This window comes from Miscanthus floridulus, chromosome 5, assembly GCF_019320115.1.
Source record: "Miscanthus floridulus cultivar M001 chromosome 5, ASM1932011v1, whole genome shotgun sequence".
NCBI classification, from domain to species: domain Eukaryota; kingdom Viridiplantae; phylum Streptophyta; class Magnoliopsida; order Poales; family Poaceae; genus Miscanthus; species Miscanthus floridulus.
This window is the reverse complement of record NC_089584.1, coordinates 26,903,825-26,925,695: the sequence shown is the minus strand read 5'-3', so window position 1 is coordinate 26,925,695 and position 21,871 is coordinate 26,903,825. Positions and strand designations below refer to the sequence as shown.

The 21,871-nt window shown below is 44.1% G+C and overlaps 2 protein-coding genes and 1 pseudogene across 2 annotated transcripts in view; all 3 read right to left on the bottom strand.

Annotated features, from left to right (window-relative positions):
• Positions 1 to 8: 8 nt before the first annotated feature.
• On the bottom strand, positions 9 to 3,900 carry LOC136454439 (sugar transporter ERD6-like 5; annotated as a pseudogene).
• Positions 3,901 to 6,874: 2,974 nt separating this feature from the next.
• On the bottom strand, positions 6,875 to 7,888 carry LOC136454438 (NAC domain-containing protein 68-like). Its single transcript, XM_066454864.1, has one exon. The coding sequence runs from the start codon at positions 7,886 to 7,888 to the stop codon at positions 6,875 to 6,877; it is 1,014 nt and encodes a 337-aa protein (XP_066310961.1).
• A 674-nt stretch (positions 7,889 to 8,562) lies between these two features.
• The window catches only part of LOC136454437 (sugar transporter ERD6-like 5), a 37,568-nt gene continuing 24,259 nt past the window's right edge, over positions 8,563 to 21,871 (bottom strand). Inside the window, exons 2-14 of the mRNA XM_066454863.1 lie at positions 11,853 to 11,918; positions 11,709 to 11,775; positions 11,535 to 11,609; positions 11,266 to 11,330; positions 9,912 to 10,004; positions 9,751 to 9,831; positions 9,587 to 9,671; positions 9,430 to 9,476; positions 9,296 to 9,358; positions 9,164 to 9,223; positions 9,004 to 9,048; positions 8,830 to 8,889; positions 8,563 to 8,685 (exon numbers count right to left, since the gene is read on the bottom strand). Coding sequence (XP_066310960.1) covers positions 8,563 to 8,685; positions 8,830 to 8,889; positions 9,004 to 9,048; positions 9,164 to 9,223; positions 9,296 to 9,358; positions 9,430 to 9,476; positions 9,587 to 9,671; positions 9,751 to 9,831; positions 9,912 to 10,004; positions 11,266 to 11,330; positions 11,535 to 11,609; positions 11,709 to 11,775; positions 11,853 to 11,918 — 930 coding nt within the window. The remainder of the gene's footprint in view (positions 8,686 to 8,829; positions 8,890 to 9,003; positions 9,049 to 9,163; positions 9,224 to 9,295; positions 9,359 to 9,429; positions 9,477 to 9,586; positions 9,672 to 9,750; positions 9,832 to 9,911; positions 10,005 to 11,265; positions 11,331 to 11,534; positions 11,610 to 11,708; positions 11,776 to 11,852; positions 11,919 to 21,871) is intronic.

Below are 21,871 nucleotides of genomic sequence, written 5' to 3'. Positions count from 1 at the left end.
ATCATATGTCAAAGGGGGCCCGTTAAGGATGAGTTCATGGAGGCTTGGATCTCCTCTAGGGTTCTTCCTTTGGTTTCTGGCACTAGCCGCTCCACAAACAGAACCGTGAGCCCACAGATGCTTGCAAAGATGAAGAATGTGCCTGCATTCCGTCCAAGTCACACAACAAATATATATCATCAGAAGTTGCTGCAGAGTCACGAAACTGCAGGCATGGCGGCATAGATGTTTATGCCGATGCTGGTATGCTACACTGACCAAAATTCTATTCCACTTGGTGCGCCTTGACTTGCCAGTAGGAGTTCCACACCAGGAGGAAGTTGAAGGCGTATGAGACGATCCACGAGCCAAGCCAGCTGACGAGTGTCACAAGGCTTCCTGCTGCTCCTTTCATGTTTATGGGAAAGATCTGCATGTCCAATTCAAGTACACTTTGAATCTGCCTGTTCTCAAAATTTTGTTTTCGACAGTAATATCCTTTGTCTTTACTTATGGCAGGGAAGGTACCTCTGACATTACAACCCACGGTATTCCCCCCACTACCCAGTGAAAAAGATACACTGAAAATCTGGTTTGCAAACGATAAAAATCGTCAGAACAACAGTTTGTGTGTGCGCGCACGCAAGCGAAAGAGCGGGAGAGAGAGACCTCTCTGAAAGTATTACAGGAAAATAGACAATAAATAGTAATGTACCAGAATGCCTGCCAAAGCCAGCACTAAGTTCAGATCCTTTCCCCAGTGATGTTCCTGTTCCACGAAGAAAAAAACTAACACTTATTGTTCTGACAAATGGGAAGTTGTTGATCTTCTTATCAGGATAAAATCGCAGAAGACCTTAGCTAAGAATGAGAAACCAACTAGTAGGCAACCCAGGCATGTTCCAGCTGCAGATACCTGAAATATTGTAGAACACATATTATCAGTGTGGTCATAATTCATTATTATCAGGAGAACTGCGTATCCTTGTATTATTAGAGAAATTACTAACTCTGAATATATCTTTTCTTTACCATCAAAAGTGGCCTCCGTCCAGCTTTGTCCATTAGAAGTACTCCTAGTCCTGTCATCGGAATCTGCAAATCAGAACTCAAATTATACACCTACATTCAGTAAAGAGCACATGAGTAGACTAGGGTCTTGTTGAAGAGACCTGAACAGCAACCATAGCGAGCATTCCTGTATTTCCTGATGAGAAACCTGATTTGTAGCATGAGCACTTAGTAATTAGTATAGTATTCAAGGGCGTTCCATTGTAAAAATAACTCTTGTCAGGACCAAAACAAGTTTATGCGAGCTAAGGATATAAGTCATTCTTCATTACCGGCTGAAACAAATATTTCACTGGCATAAAAGCAAATGGCATTCACTCCCCCAAACTGTTGAAGGACCATTAACCCTACTCCAACCTGAATGCAGACCTGATCCATCACGAAACAACAACAGAAACATGTCGTAATAGGAAGAATGGCATATTAAAGATGCTTACTGTAACAGCACGAATATAATCCTTCTGAAACAGGTCCAACATCTTCGACTCTGGTAATTGCTGAAGCTTTTCTGTAAAATCCTGAATATTAATATTAGAGAATTATCAAGAGGTTTCTTTAATGCATGATTAAGTTGAATGCTTATTTTTATTCTCAAGCTGTCAAGCACTCCATACTTTAATTCCTGTTGCTTCGTCAGAGATATCAGTTCTCTTTCCCCTTAGCTTCTGTAATGCTGCCTAGAATGCACCTGGGTGGCCTGAACCTAGCCTGAGATACATCATACATGGTCTTTGTCAGGCATTGTTCTGACTTCCAAATTAAAGTTATGAAGTTGTGGGTTCTATCTAATGATATAAGGTCAGAAGTAGAGATGGTTTTACCCTTTTTCATTGTTTAGTCCAGATGCAGATCTTATCAGTAAGTTCATAACTGCTTCTAAATTTAGTCCAAAAGCTAAATATTTATATGTAAAATTCCAAAATCTGCTCCCTTACTTATGATCCTTGTATGATGTTCCCATGAGTGTATCTCCATGACATTATTAAGAAATGTATGATTTTAGTTTGTAAATGTCATCTTTAGTTCTAAACTTCTAATACTGGGAAGTGTTCTTAACTTGGATGATTATGTAACCAAAAAAAAAGATCATCAAGTATTAGTACTTCAGATAAAGCTACTAACCAGCCATCTTGGGGACTCAGGAGTCACAAGAAGGCCAACCAATTGCAGCAAACATGGCGCCACTCCTACAATAGGAAAGTTAAAATCTGTATACAATGACATGCATTGAATCTCTTAGTACCATTGTGCATGAATTTTGAAGTAGACATAGTTAGAAAAAAAGGGGTCAGCTAAAATTGGTGCAATATCTGCTCCTCATTAATGCACACCTAGAATCTATTCTCGTTTTATTTTAGGAATGGTAGAATGATGCACCCAAGAAACTTCCTTACCAATGATTGCCAAAGTCCGCCAGGTGATAAAAGTTCCCAGAACATAAGCAAGTGATGCCCCACAACAGATCATAAACTGCATAAATAGGGAAGCTGTTTTGTTAAGATAAAGCTCTGAACATCCAGCAATGAACTCCCTTGATCAGGCACAGTACCTGGTTTACAGTTACGAATCCTCCTCTAAGATTCTTTGGTGTTATCTCTGATATATAGACTGGAACCTGTTCAGATGCTACAAGATTCAGACCAAATCCATTTGAAAAAGATAACACAAAAGAGTAGGTTATTATATTCACCACATATGAAAGAAGGCCAATTCCACATCCAATTGAGAACCTTCCAATGTCAAGCCACCAGAAATTCTACGGGAGAATACACGAAAATCGCACTATAGGATTGATTAAGTGGACTCAGAAGATATCATTTCTCAAAAGTTGATGGTCCACTAATGTAGAAATACACTAATACAGAGACAGAGGGGAAGACCTGGGAAAAGGTTATCAAGAGATATCCAAGAATGCAGAGAAGATCTGATATCGCCATTGCCTGCATGTGGCATCAAACAAGAAAAATTAGGCGATATTGTGCCAGTCAATGTCCACTGCCCAGTGGAAAGCGAACAAGTGATTTCCTTTCTTGTGTAGCCGTAGGTACACATTATGGGAACTATTTTCAAAGAGAAAAATGGATTTACACTAGCACTTCTTCGACCAACTCGGTCTGCCACGGTACCACTGACAATAGCTCCTAGCATTGCTCCAATGGTTAGTATCGAGCCAAGGACAGAGTACTGCATATGAGCAAGATTTGTGTCAGTTGCGGATGAACAGGAACTCGTGGATCTGAGCAAGATTTGTGTCAGTTGCGGATGAACAGGACCTCGTGTCCTTTTCTGTCAAATCTTTTACAGCCTTACAGGAGGGTACCTTCTGCTAAGGAGAGGTTGAGGTCACGCATGATGCCAGGCTGAGAAGGCGACGAGTAGCCGACCTGCAGGATGCAAGAACTCGAAATTAACTTGCCCCGGCAAGCAAGTGCCGACGATTTGCCGGAAAAAGATATACCACCAGTTCTTGGTCCTAGTTGTCTTCTAGCTTGGTTATCTACTCCACAAAGGCAGGAAATTTGAAGTATGCTGTAGCAGACACTACAGAGGAAGGTTTAATTACCGAGATGCCGAACTCGAAGGATCCAGCGACGGCGACGGCAGGTGCTGGCGACCACCACCGCAATCGAAGAGGAGGACGAGGCGGCGCCGGACGCAGCTAAGTGACAGCCATCACCGCTTCTCCCGGCCGCGGTGACCAGGAGAGGCTCCTGCGCTTCTTGATCCTCTAGCTCCATCGGTCCGGCCTGGGTTCTCCCTCTCAGTAGGCGAACTCCGTCGTCTGGTGTTTTTCGAGCTGAGCTGACGACTTGACAAGGACGACCGGCGACCGGTGTGGATCGGTCTGGTCCACTAGTGACCGATGTACTGACATGTGCAGACGCTTGTACGTTTCTTTCCTCCTTGTCCTTTCTTTGTCATTTTTTATTTCGTTCATCGATGCGAAAGGGCTAATTGCGCAGTTACGGGCTAGGGCCATGTTTGATTGTAAAAAATTTCAAACCGATGAATAGTAGCACTTTCGTCTTATTTGGTAAATATTGTCCAATCGTGGACCAACTAAGCTCAAAAGATTCATTTCGTGATTTCCAACTAAACTGTGCAATTAGTTATTTTTTTACCTACATTTAATGCTCCATGCAAACGGCTAAAAATTGATGTGATGGAGAGAGAGTGAAAAAACTTGGAATTTGGAGGTGATCTAAACAAGGCCTAGTTTAGTCGCCATAATTTTAATGCAGATGGGACCATCCATGACTTGCCATTTCGTCAGGATCACACCATCTCCGAGAGTTCTTTCTAAACTCATTCTCTAGATCGTAATTTGGAGGCTAATCGGAAAAAAAATGCTCTCTATATGTTTTTTTATTCTCTAAAAGTTTTTCTATATCCGATGAGTATTCTAGGGAGCTAATTTTATTCTTTTATCTTTGGCCAGCTAGAGATCTAGAATAGAAGATATTAATATCTGCCTAAATAAATAAGTTGTTGAAGTTTTTTTTAATACCAAAATCGTTTTTTCTATTAATTAGAAAGGATATAGAGAGACTCTTAAAATTGCTCCTGACAAAATAATAGAAATCTTTCCATCTTTGCTAGCGAGGATAGATTGACACTACAACACTGTTGAAATGTAGCATTCGGTATCACAACTTTGGATGGTATCATGACAATCATGTCATATCAGCGATATATCGGTATGGAGGTAAATTTTATGGAAAAGAAGTAAACAGAACTGTAAGAGTTGGAGGAGAAAGCTAGAGGGGCCGTGGGAGAAGTTGAGGGATGAGTGATGAGGAGGGTGTAGGCGTGGTGCATAAGCTCAATGCTGCTAAGAAGTACCATAAAAAGTGGAGTAAGAGATGTGGTATATGAGCTCAATGCTGCTGGGCTGTGAGGTGAAGTAGGAGATAGGAGATCGTGTGCTGCTCATCAGCCGGGATGAAAACGGATCGGATACGGACGAATATCACCGATATTACATTTGTTTTCATATTTCTGTCCGGATTCGGATTCGAATACGGATAGTACCAACTATGTCGGATAGGATACGATTGGATATCGACATCATAAATATGCGATTTGAGTATTCGGATACGGATACGGTATCGGATGTTGGATATCCGGACTCGGATACGGACAGATCTCAACCCCTCTAAACGGATTTGGTTTCGAATACGGTCGGAAAATATCCGTACCATTTTCATCCCTACTCATCAGGTAGTGGGGCAAGTCTAGAAAGAGTATGGAGAGGGAGGGGACAGACCGACAGACGGATAGATGAGCTTGCATATAAGCATGAGTACTTATGCCAGTGTAGCAGGACACATTATTAAAACAACCTTACAAAACTATTCAATAGGCCAATTAAATATTATTAGATTCTTTAAGGGCTATAATATCGGGTTTTATAGTTGAGGTGTTCTGTATCAACACTTGGTATGTTATGGAATTATGTAGATTCTTTTTCTACTGTTTTGACTCATTGCCATAATGCCATGTCAACACCCATGTAATATGTCACGCCAATGAAACCGCCTCAAGAGATTAATTATTTAGATGGTCTTCAATAATTTAAGGATTAGTATGACTTGTTTTATAGCTGAAATGATGAACTAGACAACCACTAAGAGCTAGAGGTGTTAAGTAGACCTTTTTCAAAAAAAACTTGCCTCTGCAACACATAACCAAGTCTTACAAAGTTGTTAGTTTATTCGCTTAAAAATAAAGAGGAAAGAGTGAACACAAAAAGGAAATCATATACAAATGCTATTATTACTTGGTCATCTGCAAACAAGCGATACTCTCCAACTCTTTGTTTGCCAAACAAAACTTCTCTCTTGTGTCTTCACGTTGTCTTTGTCTGCAATAAAGTTTTTTTTCCTAAAAACAATATCATCACAAGTATACCAAATTACTCAAATAATAGGAGCAAATGCCCATGAAAATCAGTTTTTTTATCCTCCCTTCTAATACTTATGAGCCAACCTCCAAGCATGTAAGTAATAGATCTAGGTATAAGCTAGTAGTTATATGAACAGTGTTCCAAATAGTATTGTCATGGTAGCAAGAATAGAAAAAGGTGCTTTGGGCACGCGGAATAGTATGTCATAATATCTCTTTCATTTCCGGGGAATCGTATGAAAATAGAAATAAGATCTCTTTCCTTTCAGGGGACAAAAACAGAAGTTAATGGTACCAATCATTACAAGATCCCTTTCTGTTCAGAAGACAAGAAGTAAAAAACAGAGCACTGTGCTACACAGAAACAGAGTAGGCTAAGGTTGCTCACTTACAACAATAACGATGGAAAGAATCAAAATCCCTAGGGAACCCGTCTGTGTGTACAAATAAAGGTTGCTCACTAAAACAAGAACAATGGGAAAGAATCAAAATTCCTAGGGAACGTATGACAGTACAAAATAAGGTTGCTCACTACAACAAGAACGATGGAAAGAATCAAAATTCTTAGAAAGCTGGTTGTTGATAGAAGAAATGCCGGTCCAAGGACGATCCTCCTCCACAACCAACGGCGGCAAGCGTTTGGGCAGCCATGTCGTCGTCGTCTTTGATGCCTGATGTGTCGCAGAAGCTGTCGAGATCGCTCCACCCCCTGAAGAAATCGTCGTATTGGCCCATGTTTCCATGCGATTGCTCCGTCGTGCAGGATTCTTGAACCGTCGACAACGGGAGGAGATCAGCCGTTGCTACAGGTGCGAACATCTGGATTTGCTCCTGCTCATGGTAGGTAGCCGGCGTTGTGGGAGGGCAGCGTGGCGAGCTGATGGCGCCAAGAAGCTGAGCCACACTGAATTGTTGTTCTTCAGTCAGAGGATGCCACGCCTGAGGTTCTTCTTGATCCGAGGTCTGATGCCGATTGCACCGCACAATGCGCTTCAGTGGATGATCCCGCAGGGTTCATGAACATGAACTGCTCTTGATGATAAGCTTGCGATTGACTCGCGGAACATTGTTGAATCTGAGTGAGTTGTTGATCCAGCGCAAAGGGTTCTTGGTGGTTTGATCGTGCATCAGGGTACGAAGGATCCAGGATGATGGACGATTCTTGGCTAAATCCGGCGTCTGAGCTCCAGAAATGCCCAATGGATGATGTATCGTAGTCGTAGATCGGGAACTGCTGTTCTTGATTTTGCTGCGCGCGAGCCTCGCTGAGTTCTTGATTTGGCATCGCCGTCGCCGTGGTTACCATGGAACACCCGGTGGCGGCGCGCTTGTGCTGAGGCGCCGTGGCGGCTTGAGGTTCCAGCTCTTGGCCCTCGCTATCGTCGTCGGGCACGCGCTGGCGCTTCTGGCCGTGGCCGGTGAATGAGACATGGCAGAGCTTGACGGGGAGCAACGGGCACTGCGGCGAGGCGACGGTGTACTCGTGCATGACCCACCCCGTGCTGCCGCCCCTGCGGCGGCTGCCCTCCTGCAGGTTGAGCGAGTACTTACCCCACGAGACGTGCTCGCCGTCGCCGCGCGGGGGGAGCGCCTCGTCCGGCGCGCGCTTCTGCCCCACCCACGTCCAGCGGCCGCCGCACCTCCGGTCCTGACGAGCGCCTGCGCCGCCGCCTTTGGTGGTCTCGCCGCTGCCGGCGGCGACCCTCTCGAAGAAGTAGGCCTCGCTGTCGTCGGTGCGGCGGTGGCGCGTGAGCAGCTTCCAGGGGTGCTCCGCGCTGGTGCTGGTGGTGGCGGTGTCGTCCTCGATGATGATCCCCGGCACCGCGGGCGGGCGGCCGAGGGCGCGCGGCAGGAGGTAGAACTCGACGAGCTCGTCGCCCGTGGGGTCGAAGCGAACCCCCGGTGGGAGCCCTAGAGCCTCCGCCGCCGACATGGTGCAGGGAGAGCTGGAGCTCGTGCTCGTGCGCGTGCCGCGGGACTCGAGAACGAGACACGGATGTGGACGTGGGGACCCCGGTTTGATTTATTATACGCGGCGGCTCGAGTCTGATTCTCGGGATGCTTGAATTGAATGTGATCGAAATCCAGCATTTTTTGATGAATCCGACTTCGAATTTTCGAAACCGTGTCGGGAACGTTTCCAAGAAAACCTGAATCCAGACCAGTGTCGGTTATACTACCTGTTACTACTCTGAATGTAAGGACTATAATACCCCTCGCTCTGCTTAACTAACTTGGCTAAAAAGTTTCCAGTATGCATATCTCATCAATATAGTATTATGGAGAAAAATGCCATGTATACTCTTATTTCTTCTTTGTGTACAATGAACCGTATCCGTGACACTAATCACTGGAACTTAAGATACACTATGCAGGGAACCTACTGTTTCAGCTGAACAATGCAAGCAAACTAGTATTTGTGGAAGGGCGTCAAGGACGAGTTCATGGAGGCTTGGATCTCCCCCAGGGTTCTTCCTTTCGTCTCTGGCACTAACCAGCGGCGGATCCTGAAAAATTTTATGGGGCTGAACAAAAGTGCGACACCAATATACCTTTGACTGCTGCTCGATCTTAAGTCCCAGTCCCACCTACACGATAGAACTTTACCTAAAAATTCATGGGGCTCCATATCAGGAGAAAGTTGAAGGCGTACGAGACAACCCACGATCCGAGCCAACTTACTAGGGTAACAAGGCTTCCTGCTGATCCTTTCATGTTTATAGGAAAGATCTGCAAGTTCAGAGATGAGTGTGGTCAGACTAGTCGCTACTACAAGCATCCTAAGTATTCTGTGCGGTGCGTTGGTTCTGAACGTTTTGTGGTTTGGTCAGAAACTAATCCCATGTCTCTATAAAGTTAGGGTACAAAATTTACCTCTGACATTATAACCCATGGTATTCCCCCCATACCCAGTGAAAAGGATCCGATGAAAACCTGGTTTGCAGACAACAAAAGGCTTCAGAACAACAGCTCTGAGTGTGTGTATGTGTGCGTCAGAGAAACCTCTCTTGACGGGAATGGTGAATTGCAGCAGTCACCAGTGCGTACCAGAAGTCCGGCCAAAGCCAACACGTTCAGGTCCCTTTCCCAGTGCTGTTCCTGTTTTTCAAGAAGAGAGATCACTGGTTGAGCGAGACCAAGAATGGCAACTTGCAGTCGACCTTCTTACGATAATGCGATCAATTCAATATCATAAAAAAATTCAAACCTTAGACAAGAATGAGAAACCAACTAGTAGGCAACCCAGGCATGTCCCAGCTGCAGAGATCTGGAATTCATAAATATTCCTGATCATAATTCATTGTTGACTGTCAAGTTTCAAGTATAATAACTTTGTTACCATCAAAAGTGGCCTCCTTCCAGCCTTGTCCATCAGAAGCACCCCTAGTCCGACCATTGGAACCTGAAAATTCAAGAGTCTAACCAGACGCCTGAATTCAGTAACAAGTATGGATAGGGGCCTGATGAAGAAACCTGTACTACTGCCATGGCGATTGTTCCTGTGTTTCCTGACGAGAAACCTGATTCATATCATTAATGTTAGTGTAGTGCCCCGGTATACCCCGGTTTGTGATAACAGAACGAGTGTACGTGAGTTAAGGCAGAAAGTTGTCATTGTTCATGTCATTACCGGCCGAAACGAATACTTCACTGGCGTAGAAGAGAATGCCATTTACACCCCCAAGCTGCTGAAGGGCCATAAGCCCAACTCCAGCCTGAGCATGGAGCCCTACTTTAGAAAAACAACAGAATCTATGTAGAACAGCAGAATTTTTAAGATGCTCAGTTGCTCACTGTAACAGCACGAATGCAATCCTTTTGAAACAGGTCTAACATCTTCGACTTTGGTAAGCGCTGAAGTTTTTCTGTGAAAACCTGGATATAGACTGTAGAATTAACAAGGGAACATGGTTAAAGAATAGAAGGATTGTTTTTAACTCTTGACCTGTCCATACTTTTATTTCTGAGGCCTCCTCAGAGATATCAGTTCCATGTCCCCTTAGTGTCTGCAGTGCTACTACAAATGCACCTGGGTGTCCAAACCTAGCCTGAAATACTTCATTTTTCTATCAAAGTTCATCCCAAGGAAAGAACTTATACTCTTGTGCTAATGAATACAGAGCTTAGAGCAAACAACAATGATCATTAGAGGAGCCAAATTTACATTTTCTCGGTAGGTCTCTGCACAAATGTAATCATACCTGCTTCTAAATTAGGGCTGGCTAAAAAAATTATATGTAATAATTCCTTGATGTCCAAAGTAAGTTCCTTTGCATATGATCCTTGTGTAATGTTCAAATGATCGTCTTAATTCTTAAGGTTGTCAATGCCACCAAAAACTTGTCTCTTATATTAAGAGAGATTTTTTACAGTGCTTGGAGGAACTAGCAGTTCCACCCATCCTTTTCTATTTTTGGCGTAGGGTTGGTATAGTAATTTAACAATTGGAATTTTTTTCTCTCCCTACGGCTTCTCCCAGACGTCCGTTCCCGTCCCCGTCCCTGCCTCAGCAAGTCGACGCTGTCCGCCCCCGCCCCCGGTCGTGGACGCCGTCCGCCCCTTCCCCTGCTCCCGTCGCCGTCCGCCCCTGCCCCCGTTCGTGGACGCCGTCCGCCCCTGCCCCTGCCCCCGGTCCCGTCCCCACTCGTAGACGCCGCTCGTGGACACTGCAGCTCCCTCGAAAACGCGCCTGGCCGCGCCCCCATCTTCGGTCACCGGCAGCCGTGCCCGCCCGCAGCAGCGCCGAGCGGCGCCCAAGAACACATCAAACGTGGTGCAGCAGCCATGGCAGCAGGTGTGCCGACGTGCCAATGGAAGTTCCTCTCCCACGATGGTGCGACCATGGCAGCTGCAGAAGCCGAGAGCCGTGGCAGTGACCCGTGAGGATCTCGTTCCTGGCGGGCGGGGGCAAGCCGCGAGGAGATAGGCCACCGGCGAGCCCCTTCCAGGCTTCCTCGTGCAAGTGGCGAATTAAAAACGAGGATCGGGAACGTGCTAACGTAGAATGTAAGTATTTTCTGTAAAAAAGAAAAGATAAAATGAAAGTACAGTTACACCCTTTATAATTTAATTATCAGTAAAAAAAAAGGTTTTTGGCCCAAGGATTTTAGTTCCGGTGCACAACTTAAGTTCCTATCATTTGGTTTCTCTGCCTTCTTAGCCATTAGATCAAGAGGTATAAACGGCCCTAATTATTCCCAAGCACCGTAAAAAAAATCACATATTAAGAATGGTCTTTCAACTACAAATGTGAATCAAAGTGAAACTAAACTTTAAACAAGTATTAAAAGTTCAAATAAGGCAACTTACGAGCCATATGGGGGACTCAGGAATCAAAAGAAGGCCAACCAGCTGCAGTAAACATGGTGCCACTCCTACAAGGGAAAAGCTAGCATTTATGCATATAAAAGTATGCATACAGGGTAGTTCACATGTGCATATTTTGAAATAATGGTCAACTAAATTGGCCCGATATAGATTCTTCATACATGTGAACTAGTACAATGTATTCTCATTTTACAGGAACTGTAGATTGGAATACCCAAACAAACTACTTTACACGAAACAAAATAATTTACCAACGATCGCCAAGGTACGCCAGGCGATAAAGGTCCCAAGAACAAATGCAAGTGAGCCTCCACAGCATATCATAAACCGCATGAATGGATGAGTTTCGTTTGTCTTTATCTTTCTCTTGAGATAAAGCATGCTCTGAACAATCAGTACTACTTTCCCTTGAGTACAGAAAAAAACCTGGTTTACAGTTGCAAAGCCTCCTCTAAGGTTCTTTGGCGTTATATGTGATATATAGACCGGAACCTGTTCAGATACAACAGAATTCAAACTAAATTCGTTATGAAAAAAAGAAACAACATGGAGTTGCTTATTGGAATCACCACATATGACAGAATCCCGATTCCACATCCGATAAGCACCCTTCCAATGTCAAGACACCAATAATTCTACCGGTAAAAAAAGAAAAAAAGAAAATATCACATGAACTAAGAAGTACTAAAAGATACATCCGAGAAAAATGAGGGTTGAGCTGAACCTGGGTGTTAGTGTTTCGAGTTGCCACTGACAAGTAAATTTTTAATATTGCGCGTCTGATTCGGATGATGTGCTTAGAGGACATGAGGTTTATACTGGTTCGGGCAGAATGTCTCTACGTCCAGTTCGTTGCTGCTGCTCGTGTTACTAGCACTGAAAGTTCGTAGTAGGGGTTACAAACGGGCGAGAGAAGGACATATCCTAAGTCTCTGGTGAAAGGAGTGAATGGGTGCTGAGAGAGCTCGGTTGCTACTCGGCCGTGTGTTCGGGGTTCGATGGGTTCGTGATGGTTCGATCGGATCTAGCCTGAATCGATGTGATGTGTTGCGATGCCCCTTATGGGACGCCCTGCTTCCCTTTTTATAGGCCAAAGGAAAGCATGGGTTACAGCGGAGGAAAAAGAAGAACGAGAGAGAGAGAGCCGAAGGCCTTCAGGATCGTCGGGTCCTTTTTCTCCTTCATGCGGGTCGCGCCGACCCTGTAAATGTCAACAAGGATGGCTTCGCGTCGTGGTCCTATCCGTCACGAGCGCCATGCGCAGGCGTCATATGCCGGTCATGGCGCTCCACTCCGTCTTGGCGAACGTCATGGTGAACTAACGCGCCCGTCAGTGTTCATACGGGGGTTAGGCAGAACAGTATCGGTACGCCCGATGCTGTTCTTGATGTGAATCCTCCGGTATGGCCCGTCAAGGCCACGGGTTACATTGGGGCATGCCGGTCTCTTTTCTGGTGTCAGAGCTTTGACTCAAGCCCATACGCTTGGACCTGGAGTGGTTGGCGGCGGTATGGGTCTCCATCGGGCGAGACGGAGCCCGCGGCCTCGGGGTCGGGCGAGGCGGAGTCCTCCCCCAGAGGCTGGGCGAGGCGGAGCGCAAACCCAAGGGTCGGGCGAGGCGGAGTCCTCCCCTAGAGGCCGGGCGAGGCGGAGCGCAACCCGAGGGTCAGGCGAGACAGAGCCACGGCCTCGGGGTCGAGCGAGGAAGAGTGCAGACCCAAGGGTCGAGCGAGGCGGAGTCCTCCCCCAGAGGCCGGGTAAGGCGAAGCGTAGACCCAAGGGTCGGGCAAGGCGGAACGCAGATCTAGAGACCAGAAGAAGCGAAGCTTGCACGTCGGGGGCTCGGTTGGAGCTGTAGTCGCGCTCTTGATGCTTGGATCAGTCAATGTTGATGGTCATTAGCTCATCCTCTTCGGGTACTCTAGTATTGGTCCCCGACAGTAGCCCCCGAGCCTGCGGAGGAGTAGAAAACTCCTTCGGAGGTTTTTCTGAGCGGGAGGACTCTGATGGTGAAAGGTCCTTGTGTGGTTTTGGTAATTAAGTGATAACCTAGGTGGACTAATTGTGTTTATGTGAGATACACAGGTGATTAGTCCATAGGAATATGTGTGTGAGCAACATATGCCATGAAGGTGAAAATGGCTTAGAGATGTTGCAAATCTAGCATGCATAGGTTATCTAGTGATTTCATTTCCAAGTGTTTCCAAGTGGTATCGAGCTAACCATGGTGCTAAGGATGGTATATTGGTGCACTCCGATTGGTATCACGCTTCAAAGGTCCATCTTTTATACCTTAGCATCATTTGGTAGACATTGTCTCCTATATTTCCTATCTAAGCATATGTGCAAGCTTACAATCCAAACTCTTAGCACATATGTAGGGGGAGCAATTGCTACCATTTGGGGTTCATGAAACTTGTCCATATCCTTTTACACATGGTAAATATGCTTGGGCAAGCAATATGGATTCCATTGAATTTCAATTCATATCTTTGTGAAAGGGTTGTCATCAATTACCAAAAAGGGGAAGATTGAAAGCTCTAGTTTGGTTTTGGTGAATTGATGAAACCCTAAGTGCTAACCTAGTTTATCAAGTGATCATGAGATAGGTAGCACTATTCCAAGTGGTGAAGCAATTGAAGATCATGACATGATGATGGTGATGCCATGGTGATGATCAAGTGCTTGGACTTGAAAAGAAGAAAGAGAAAACAAAAGGCTCAAGGCAAAGGTATAAATGGTAGGAGCTATTTTGTTTTGGTGATCAAGACACTTAGAGAGTGTGATCACATTTAGGTTCGATAGCCGTACTATTAAGAGGGGTGAAACTCGTATCGAAATGCGGTTATCAAAGTGCCACTAGATGCTCTAACTCATTGCATATGCATTTAGGATCTAGTGGAGTGCTAACACCCTTGAAAAATGTTTGTGAAAATATGCTAACACATGTGCAAAAGGTGATACACTTGGTGGTTGGCACATTTGAGCAAGGGTTAGGAACTTCACCGTGGAGTGTCCGCCCGTAGAGTGCGGACAGTCCGACGGTGCCACCAGGCACCCTAGACAGAAAAGATGGAGGTCACTGTAAGTGACCGGACGCTGGTCTCTGAAGGACCAGCGTGTCCGGTCAGTAGCAGCAGAAGAAGCGCTAGCGTCGGTCATCGACCAGGACGCTGGCGCTGAAATGACCGGACGCTGGCTGGCTGTGTCCGGTCACACTGACATGGTCGCGCACAGAGGAGTCACCGAGTGATCGAACGCTGGGTGTGTCCGGTCGAGCATTGACCGGACGCGTCCGGTCATAAAAAATTGTTTCTAGATGCTTACTGGAAACGACCGGACGCTGAGGTCCAGCGTCCGATCACTTTGGCTGCTGCGTCCGGTCATCACTTGACCATTGAGATCGGGTGCTCATCATTTGAAGAGAGAGGACATATGGCACGGATCGCATGACCGGACGCTGAGGTCCAGTGTCCGGTCAATATGACCGGAGCGTCCGATCACCCCGCGTTGTGCCCAATGAAGGGGTACAACGACTCTATTTCGTGGGGGCTTCTATTTAAGCCCCATGGCCAGCTCAAGCTCATCCTCTTGGCCATTTGCATTAACATAGCAACCTTGTGAGCTTAGCCAAAGCCCTCCCACTCATCTCCATCATTGATTCATCATCTTTGTGAGATTGGGAGAGAATCCAAGTGCATTGCTTGAGTGTTTGCATCTAGAGGCACTTGGTGTTCGTGTTTCGCTATGGGATTCGCTTGTTACTCTTGGTGGTTGCCGCCACCTAGATGGCTTGGAGCAGCGAGGATCAGTCGAGCGGAGGTGGTGATTGTCTCTGGCTCCGATCGTGGTGATTGTGAGGGGTTCTTGACCTTTCCCCGATGGAGAGCCAAAAGGTACTCTAGTGGATTGCTCGTGGCTTGTGTGATCCTCATCTTGTGTTGGTTGTGCGGCACCCTATTGAGGGTTTGGCGTGTGATGCCAATTAGCTCGTGAACCTCCAAGTGAGTGAATCGCCACAACGAGGAGTAGCTTGCCGGCAAGCAAGTGAACCTCGGTAAAAAATCATTGTGTTCATCATTTGATTCCGAGGTGATTGGTCTTCATTGTATTCATTCTTGTGATTGATTGGCTCCTTCCTCGACACGGTGGTATAAACTAATTGCTCACTCTCTTTACATTACCGCAAACTAGTTGTCAAGCTCTTTAGTGTAGCTAGTTGTGAGAGCTTGTTAGTTTGGTTAGTGTGACTCTTTAGTTAGCCTTTTGAGAGCACACTAACTTAGTGTAGTGACATAGCTATTGTGTGGATAGAAACTATATAAACTAGAATTGTGGTAGGTGGCTTGCATTTTTAGTAGGCTAGCGCAACACTCTGCTTCGCCTCATAATTGTCTAACCGGTTTGTTAAGTGTTGTTGTAGAAATTTTTAATAGGCTATTCACCCCCCTCTAGCCATTAGGACCTTTCAAGTGGTATCGAGCCGAGGTCACCATGATTTGAGGCTTAACAACCTTCGGTGTAAAAATGGCTCAAATCAACAACACCAAGAAGCCACCCCAATTTGATGGCACAAATTATCTGTATTGGAAATCAAAGATGACCACACATATCAAGTCAATCAATAGAAAGTGTGGAAGGTGGTAGAAACCAAAATTGAGATTGGTGATCCAGAGAATCCCACCGCGGCCGAAGAAGTGCTTCTCCAAAACAATGACATTGCTCTAAGTGCCATTCATGATGCAATTGATGAGAGAACATTTGAGCAAATCAAGAATATTGAGATGGCTCATGAGGCTTGGAAGAAGTTGGAAGAATCATTTGAGGGCACTCAAGCCATGAAGGGTGCAAAGGCATACATTCTCAAAGAGAAGTTTGCAAGCTTCAAGATGAAGGAGGATGAGAGTGTGCCGGAGATGTTCCATAGGCTTCAAGTGCTTGTCAATGATCTCAAAGCACTTGGAGAAGAGGTGAAGGACAAGGACTTCTCCCACAAGTTCTTGAGATGCTTACCTTCAAGATTTGGCACATTGGTCACTATTCTAGTGAGGAGTGGTTTGGACACCATGACACCAAACCAAGTGTTGGGAGATATAATGACCGATGATACATATAGAGATGATGATGAGAAGGAAGAAAAGAAGAGAAGAAAGAAGAAGATGAGAAGAAGAAGAGTGTGGCATTCAAGGCCACATCATCCAAGGGCAAGGCAAAGCAAGATACATCAAGTGAAGATGATGGCTCATGGAGATGATGATGATGATGAGAAGATGGCTCTCTTTGTCAAGAAATTTGGCAAGTTCATGATGAAGAAAGGGTACCATGCTAGAAGAAAGAAATCTTCATCCAAGAACAAGGAAGAGTCAAGAAGGTGCTTCAAATGTGGAAGCAAAGATCATCTTGTTGCTCAATGTCCATACAATAGCGACAATGATGATGACAACAAGAAGAACTAAGAAGGACAAGAAGGAAAAGAAAGAGAAGAAGGACAAGATGACCTTCAAGAAGAAGAAGGGTGGTTCATATGTGGTCACTTGGGATAGTGATGCTTCCTCAAGTGATGATGATGATAGTGATGATGACAAGACCACCAAGAAGAAGGCACTTGCAAGCATTGCTATCAATGAGAAGCCTTCTCTCTTCGACACTCCATCATGCTTCATGGCTAAGGCCACTAAGGTACAAACTTGTGATGATGGAAGTGATGATGAACATGATAATGAAAATGATAGTGATAGTGATGATGATGAACCTACTAAAGATGAATTATATGACATGCTAGAAGATGCTAAAGAACACTTTGACATTAAGAGAAGGGAATGCAAGAGCTTGAATAAGGAGGTAAAAGCCCTTAAGCAAGCCCTTGATGAGCTCAAAGCAACTCATGAGAGGCTAGAGGAAGCCCATGAGAAGCTTGGCAAGGCTCACAAAAGCTTGAAAAAGCTCATTCCTCTTTGCTTGATGAGCAAAATAAAAAGAAGCATGTTGAAACTTGCAATATAGGCTTAACTTGTGATATAATTGATGAATCATTATCTATGCCTATCATTGTTGCTCCCACTAACCCTTCTTGTAGTACTTCTACTTCCACCTCATCTAGTAGTGATGGTCTTCACTTGTGATGCCTCACTAATGGTTGAGAATGAGAACCTCAAGAAGGAGGTCAATAAGCTCACTCACACCTTAGCTAAGGCCTATGGTGGTGAGGACCGCTTGCTTATGTGCTTGGGTAGCCAAAGAGCTTCTCTCTACAAAGAGGGATTGGGCTATACCCCCAAGAAAGGCAAGGCAGCCTTTGCTCCTCACAAGACTAGTTTTGTGAAGAACAATGGTCGGTTTTGCACTAGTTGCAAGCAAGTTGGTCATAAAGAGCATGAGTGCAAGAACAAGAGCAAAAATGCTAATGTATCCTCAATTAAGATTAATTCTTTCTATGTGCTTACTAAGGGTACAAATGGTGTGAAGGCTAAGTTCATTGGTAAACCATGGATGGGCTCAAAGAAGAAAGCCATTTGGGTACCAAAGAGCTTAGTAACTAACCTTCAAGGACCCAAGCAAGTTTGGGTACCTAAAAAGAATTGATCTTCTTTTGTAGGTCAATTACAAAGCCGGAGGAAGGCATTGGGTTCTTGATAGTGGGTGCACTCAACACATGACCGGTGATGCAAGAATGTTCAACTCAATCAACACCAATGGCAATGATGGTTATGATAGTATCACATTTGGTGATAATGGCAAAGGCAAGGTCAAAGGGCTTGGTAAGATTGCAATATCCAATGACATGAGCATATCCAATGTGTTGCTAGTAGAGAGCTTGAACTTCAATTTGCTATCCTGTGGCTCAATTGTGTGATCTTGGATTCAAATGCATATTTGGGGTAGATGATGTAGAGATCATAAGTGTAGATGGCTCTAACTTGATCTTCAAAGGCTTTAGATATGAGAATCTATACTTGGTTGATTTCAATGCTAGTGAAGCTAGATTATCTACATGCTTGTTCACTAAGTCTAGCATGGGTTGGTTATGGCATAGAAGGCTTGGTCATGTTGGAATGAAACAATTGAATAGATTGGTTAAGCATGACTTGGTTAGAGGCTTGAAAGATGTTGTGTTTGAAAAGGATAAGCTTTGTAGCTCTTGTCAAGCCGGAAAACAAGTTGGAAACACCCATCCTAAGAAAAGCATGATGAGCACTAGTAAAGCATTTGAGTTATTGCACATGGATTTGTTTGGGCCAACACAATACACTAGCATCTGGTGGTAACAAATATGGCTTTGTGATAGTGGATGATTACACTAGATACACATGGGTATTCTTTCTAGTGGACAAAAGTGATGTGTTTGCAACATTCAAATCATTTGTCAAGGGCATTCACAATGAGTTTGAAACAACCATCAAGAGAGTTAGAAGTGACAATGGTAGTGAGTTCAAGAACACTAGAATTGATGAGTTGTGTGATGAATTTGGAATTAGACATCAATTCTCGGCCAAGTACACTCCACAATCAAATGGCCTTGTTGAGAGGAAAGAATAGAACACTCATTGATATGGCAAGGTCTATGCTTAGTGAGTACAATGTGAGTCAATCTTTTTGGGCCGAAGCTATCAACATGGCTTGCTATTGTAGCAACCGCCTCTATTGTCACCCATTGAAAGAGAAGACACCATATGAGCTCTTGAATGGTAGAAAGCCCAACATTGCATATTTTTGGGTCTTTGGTTGCAAATGCTATATCTTGAAGAAAGGCACTAGATTGGGCAAGTTTGACAAGAAATGTGATGAAGGATTCCTACTTGGTTATTCACTACAAGCAAAGCATATAGAGTTTGGAATTTGGATAGTGGTACTCTTGAGGAAGTTCATGATGTTGAATTTGATGAAACCAAGGGTTCACAAGTAGAGAATGAGAACTTGGAAGATGTTAGAGGCATTCAACTTTCAAATGCCATGAAGAACATGGATGTTGGTGAATTGAGGCCTAGGCAAGTGAATGATGATGAAGATGATCAAGTGCAAGTGCTCTCTAACTCAAATGTGCAAGATGATACAAATCAAGTTAGTACAAGTGGCTCTCATGATAATGAACAAGATCAAGTGGCTAGTACATCATCTCAACCCAATGATCAAGCAAGTGCAAGCAATCAAGTTCCAATCCTCCAACCAACCAATATTGCAAGGGATCATCCATTGGACACTATCATTGGTGATATTTCTAAGAGGTGTGCAAACTAGATCAAGATTGGCTTCATTTTGTGAGCATTTCTCATTTGTGTCATCCATTGAACCAAAGAAGATAGATGAAGCATTGAAGGATGTTGATTGGGTGAATGCTATGCATGAAGAATTGAATAACTTCACAAGAAATCAAGTATGGGAATTAGTAGAGAGACCAAAGGGACACAATGTGATTGGAACCAAATGGGTCTTTAGAAACAAGCAAGATCAAGATGGGATAGTAGTAAGGAACAAAGCAAGATTGGTAGCACAAGGCTATACACAAGTTGAAGGTCTTGACTTTGGAGAAACATATGCCCCGGTTGCTAGATTGGAAGCAATTAGAATCTTGCTAGCCTATGCTTGTGCCCACAACATCAAGCTCTATCAAATGGATGTTAAGAGTGCATTTCTCAATGGTTACATCAATGAAGAAGTATATGTTGAGCAACCTCCCTAGTTTTGAAGATGACAAGAAGCCCGACCATGTGTACAAGTTGAAGAAGGCATTGTATGGCTTGAAGCAAGCACCTAGAGCATGGTATGAGAGATTGAGGGACTTCCTACTCTCTAAAGGGTTTCATGATGGGCAAGGTTGACACCACTCTTTTCATCAAGAAGATTGGAAAAGACTTATTTATTGCAAATCTATGTTGATGACATCATATTTGGATCAACCAATCAAGACTTTTGTGATGAGTTTGGAAAGATGATGGCTAATGAGTTTGAGATGTCCATGATTGGAAGAGTTGAGTTACTTCCTTGGTCTTCAAATCAAGCAATTGAAGAATGGTACATTTGTGAGTCAAGGCAAGTATATCAAGGACATGATCAAGAAGTTTGGCATGAGTGATAGTAAAGCCATTAGCACACCAATGGGAACAAATGGCAACTTGGATAGTGATGCAAGTGGAAATATGGTGGATCAAAAATTGTATTGGTCTATGATTGGAAGCCTACTCTATGTGACCGCATCAAGGCCGGATGTCATGTTTAGTGTATGCATGTGTGCAAGATTTCAAGCCTCACCAAGAGAAAGTCATTTGAAGGCTACAAAGAGAATATTGAGGTACTTGAAGCATACACCAAATGTTGGTTTGTGGTATCCCAAAGGAGCAAAGTTTGAGCTAGTTGGTTACTCCGACTCGGATTATGCGGGATGCAAGGTTGAAAGGAAGAGCACCTCGAGGCACATGTCAATTGTTGGGAAGATCACTTGTTTCATGGTCATCAAAGAAGCAAAATAGTGTTGCATTATCAACCGCCGAAGCCGAATACATATCCGCCGGTAGTTGTTGTGCACAAGTACTTTGGATGAAGGCCACTTTGAGTGATTTTGGAATCAAGTTCAAGAAAGTGCCATTGCTATGTGACAATGAGAGTGCAATCAAGTTGACCAACAATCCGGTTCAACATGCAAGAACAAAGCACATTGATGTCCGCCACCATTTCATAAGAGATCACCAACAAAAAGGGGATATTTGCATTGAGAGTGTAGGCACCGAAGATCAACTTGCCGATATATTCACCAAGCCATTGGATGAGAAAAGGTTTTGCAAGCTAAGGAATGAGTTGAACATATTGGATTTCTCAAATATGTGTTGATGCACCCCTCATTTATATGACATGCCTCTCCTTCGAGCAATCTAAGGTAAAAGTTGATTGGCATGGCATATATCCTTGCTAAGGACATGTTTAGTGCATCTAGTCATCTCTCACATTAAATAGGCTCATTCATGAAAATCAAATGAAGTTGATGATTATATGGTACCACTATTGCTTCTATGCTTACTTTGATCTAGTGGTAGCATATGACATGTTTGTGGGCTTGTAAACCTAGTATTTGATCTAGAAAATGAGCTCTAAGTGTTTAACTCAACATGGTACAAGATAACCCTTATTTGGAGGTGTGAAGAAGCTTGCCCTTGGATCAAACGAAGTTAAATATCTTTGGCAAATGATCTAGATTAGACCAAATTTGGGAAAATGATCCTTACCCCATTGATTGACATTCATAATCTCAATCTATCTACATTTTGAACCTTTGTGGTCATTGATGACAAAGGGGGAGAAATAGTGCACAAAGATAGTGAAAAGACAACACAAAGGGGAGAGAAATAAAGATACAAGTGATAGGGGGAGAACCTGACATAAGGGGAGAAATATGACAAAGGAAAGGGATCAATTAAAATTTTGAGCACACAAGTAGGGGGAGCAAGCTCATGAACTTGTATGGTGCATTTGAATGTGCATTTCACATGTTTGCTTGCATGGCACAAGTTTTAAATTTCAATATTCATGCTTGTGTGGTGTATGCTAGTTATCGGCTTGAATGATGAAATGAAAATCTAGCATGCATAGGTTATATAGT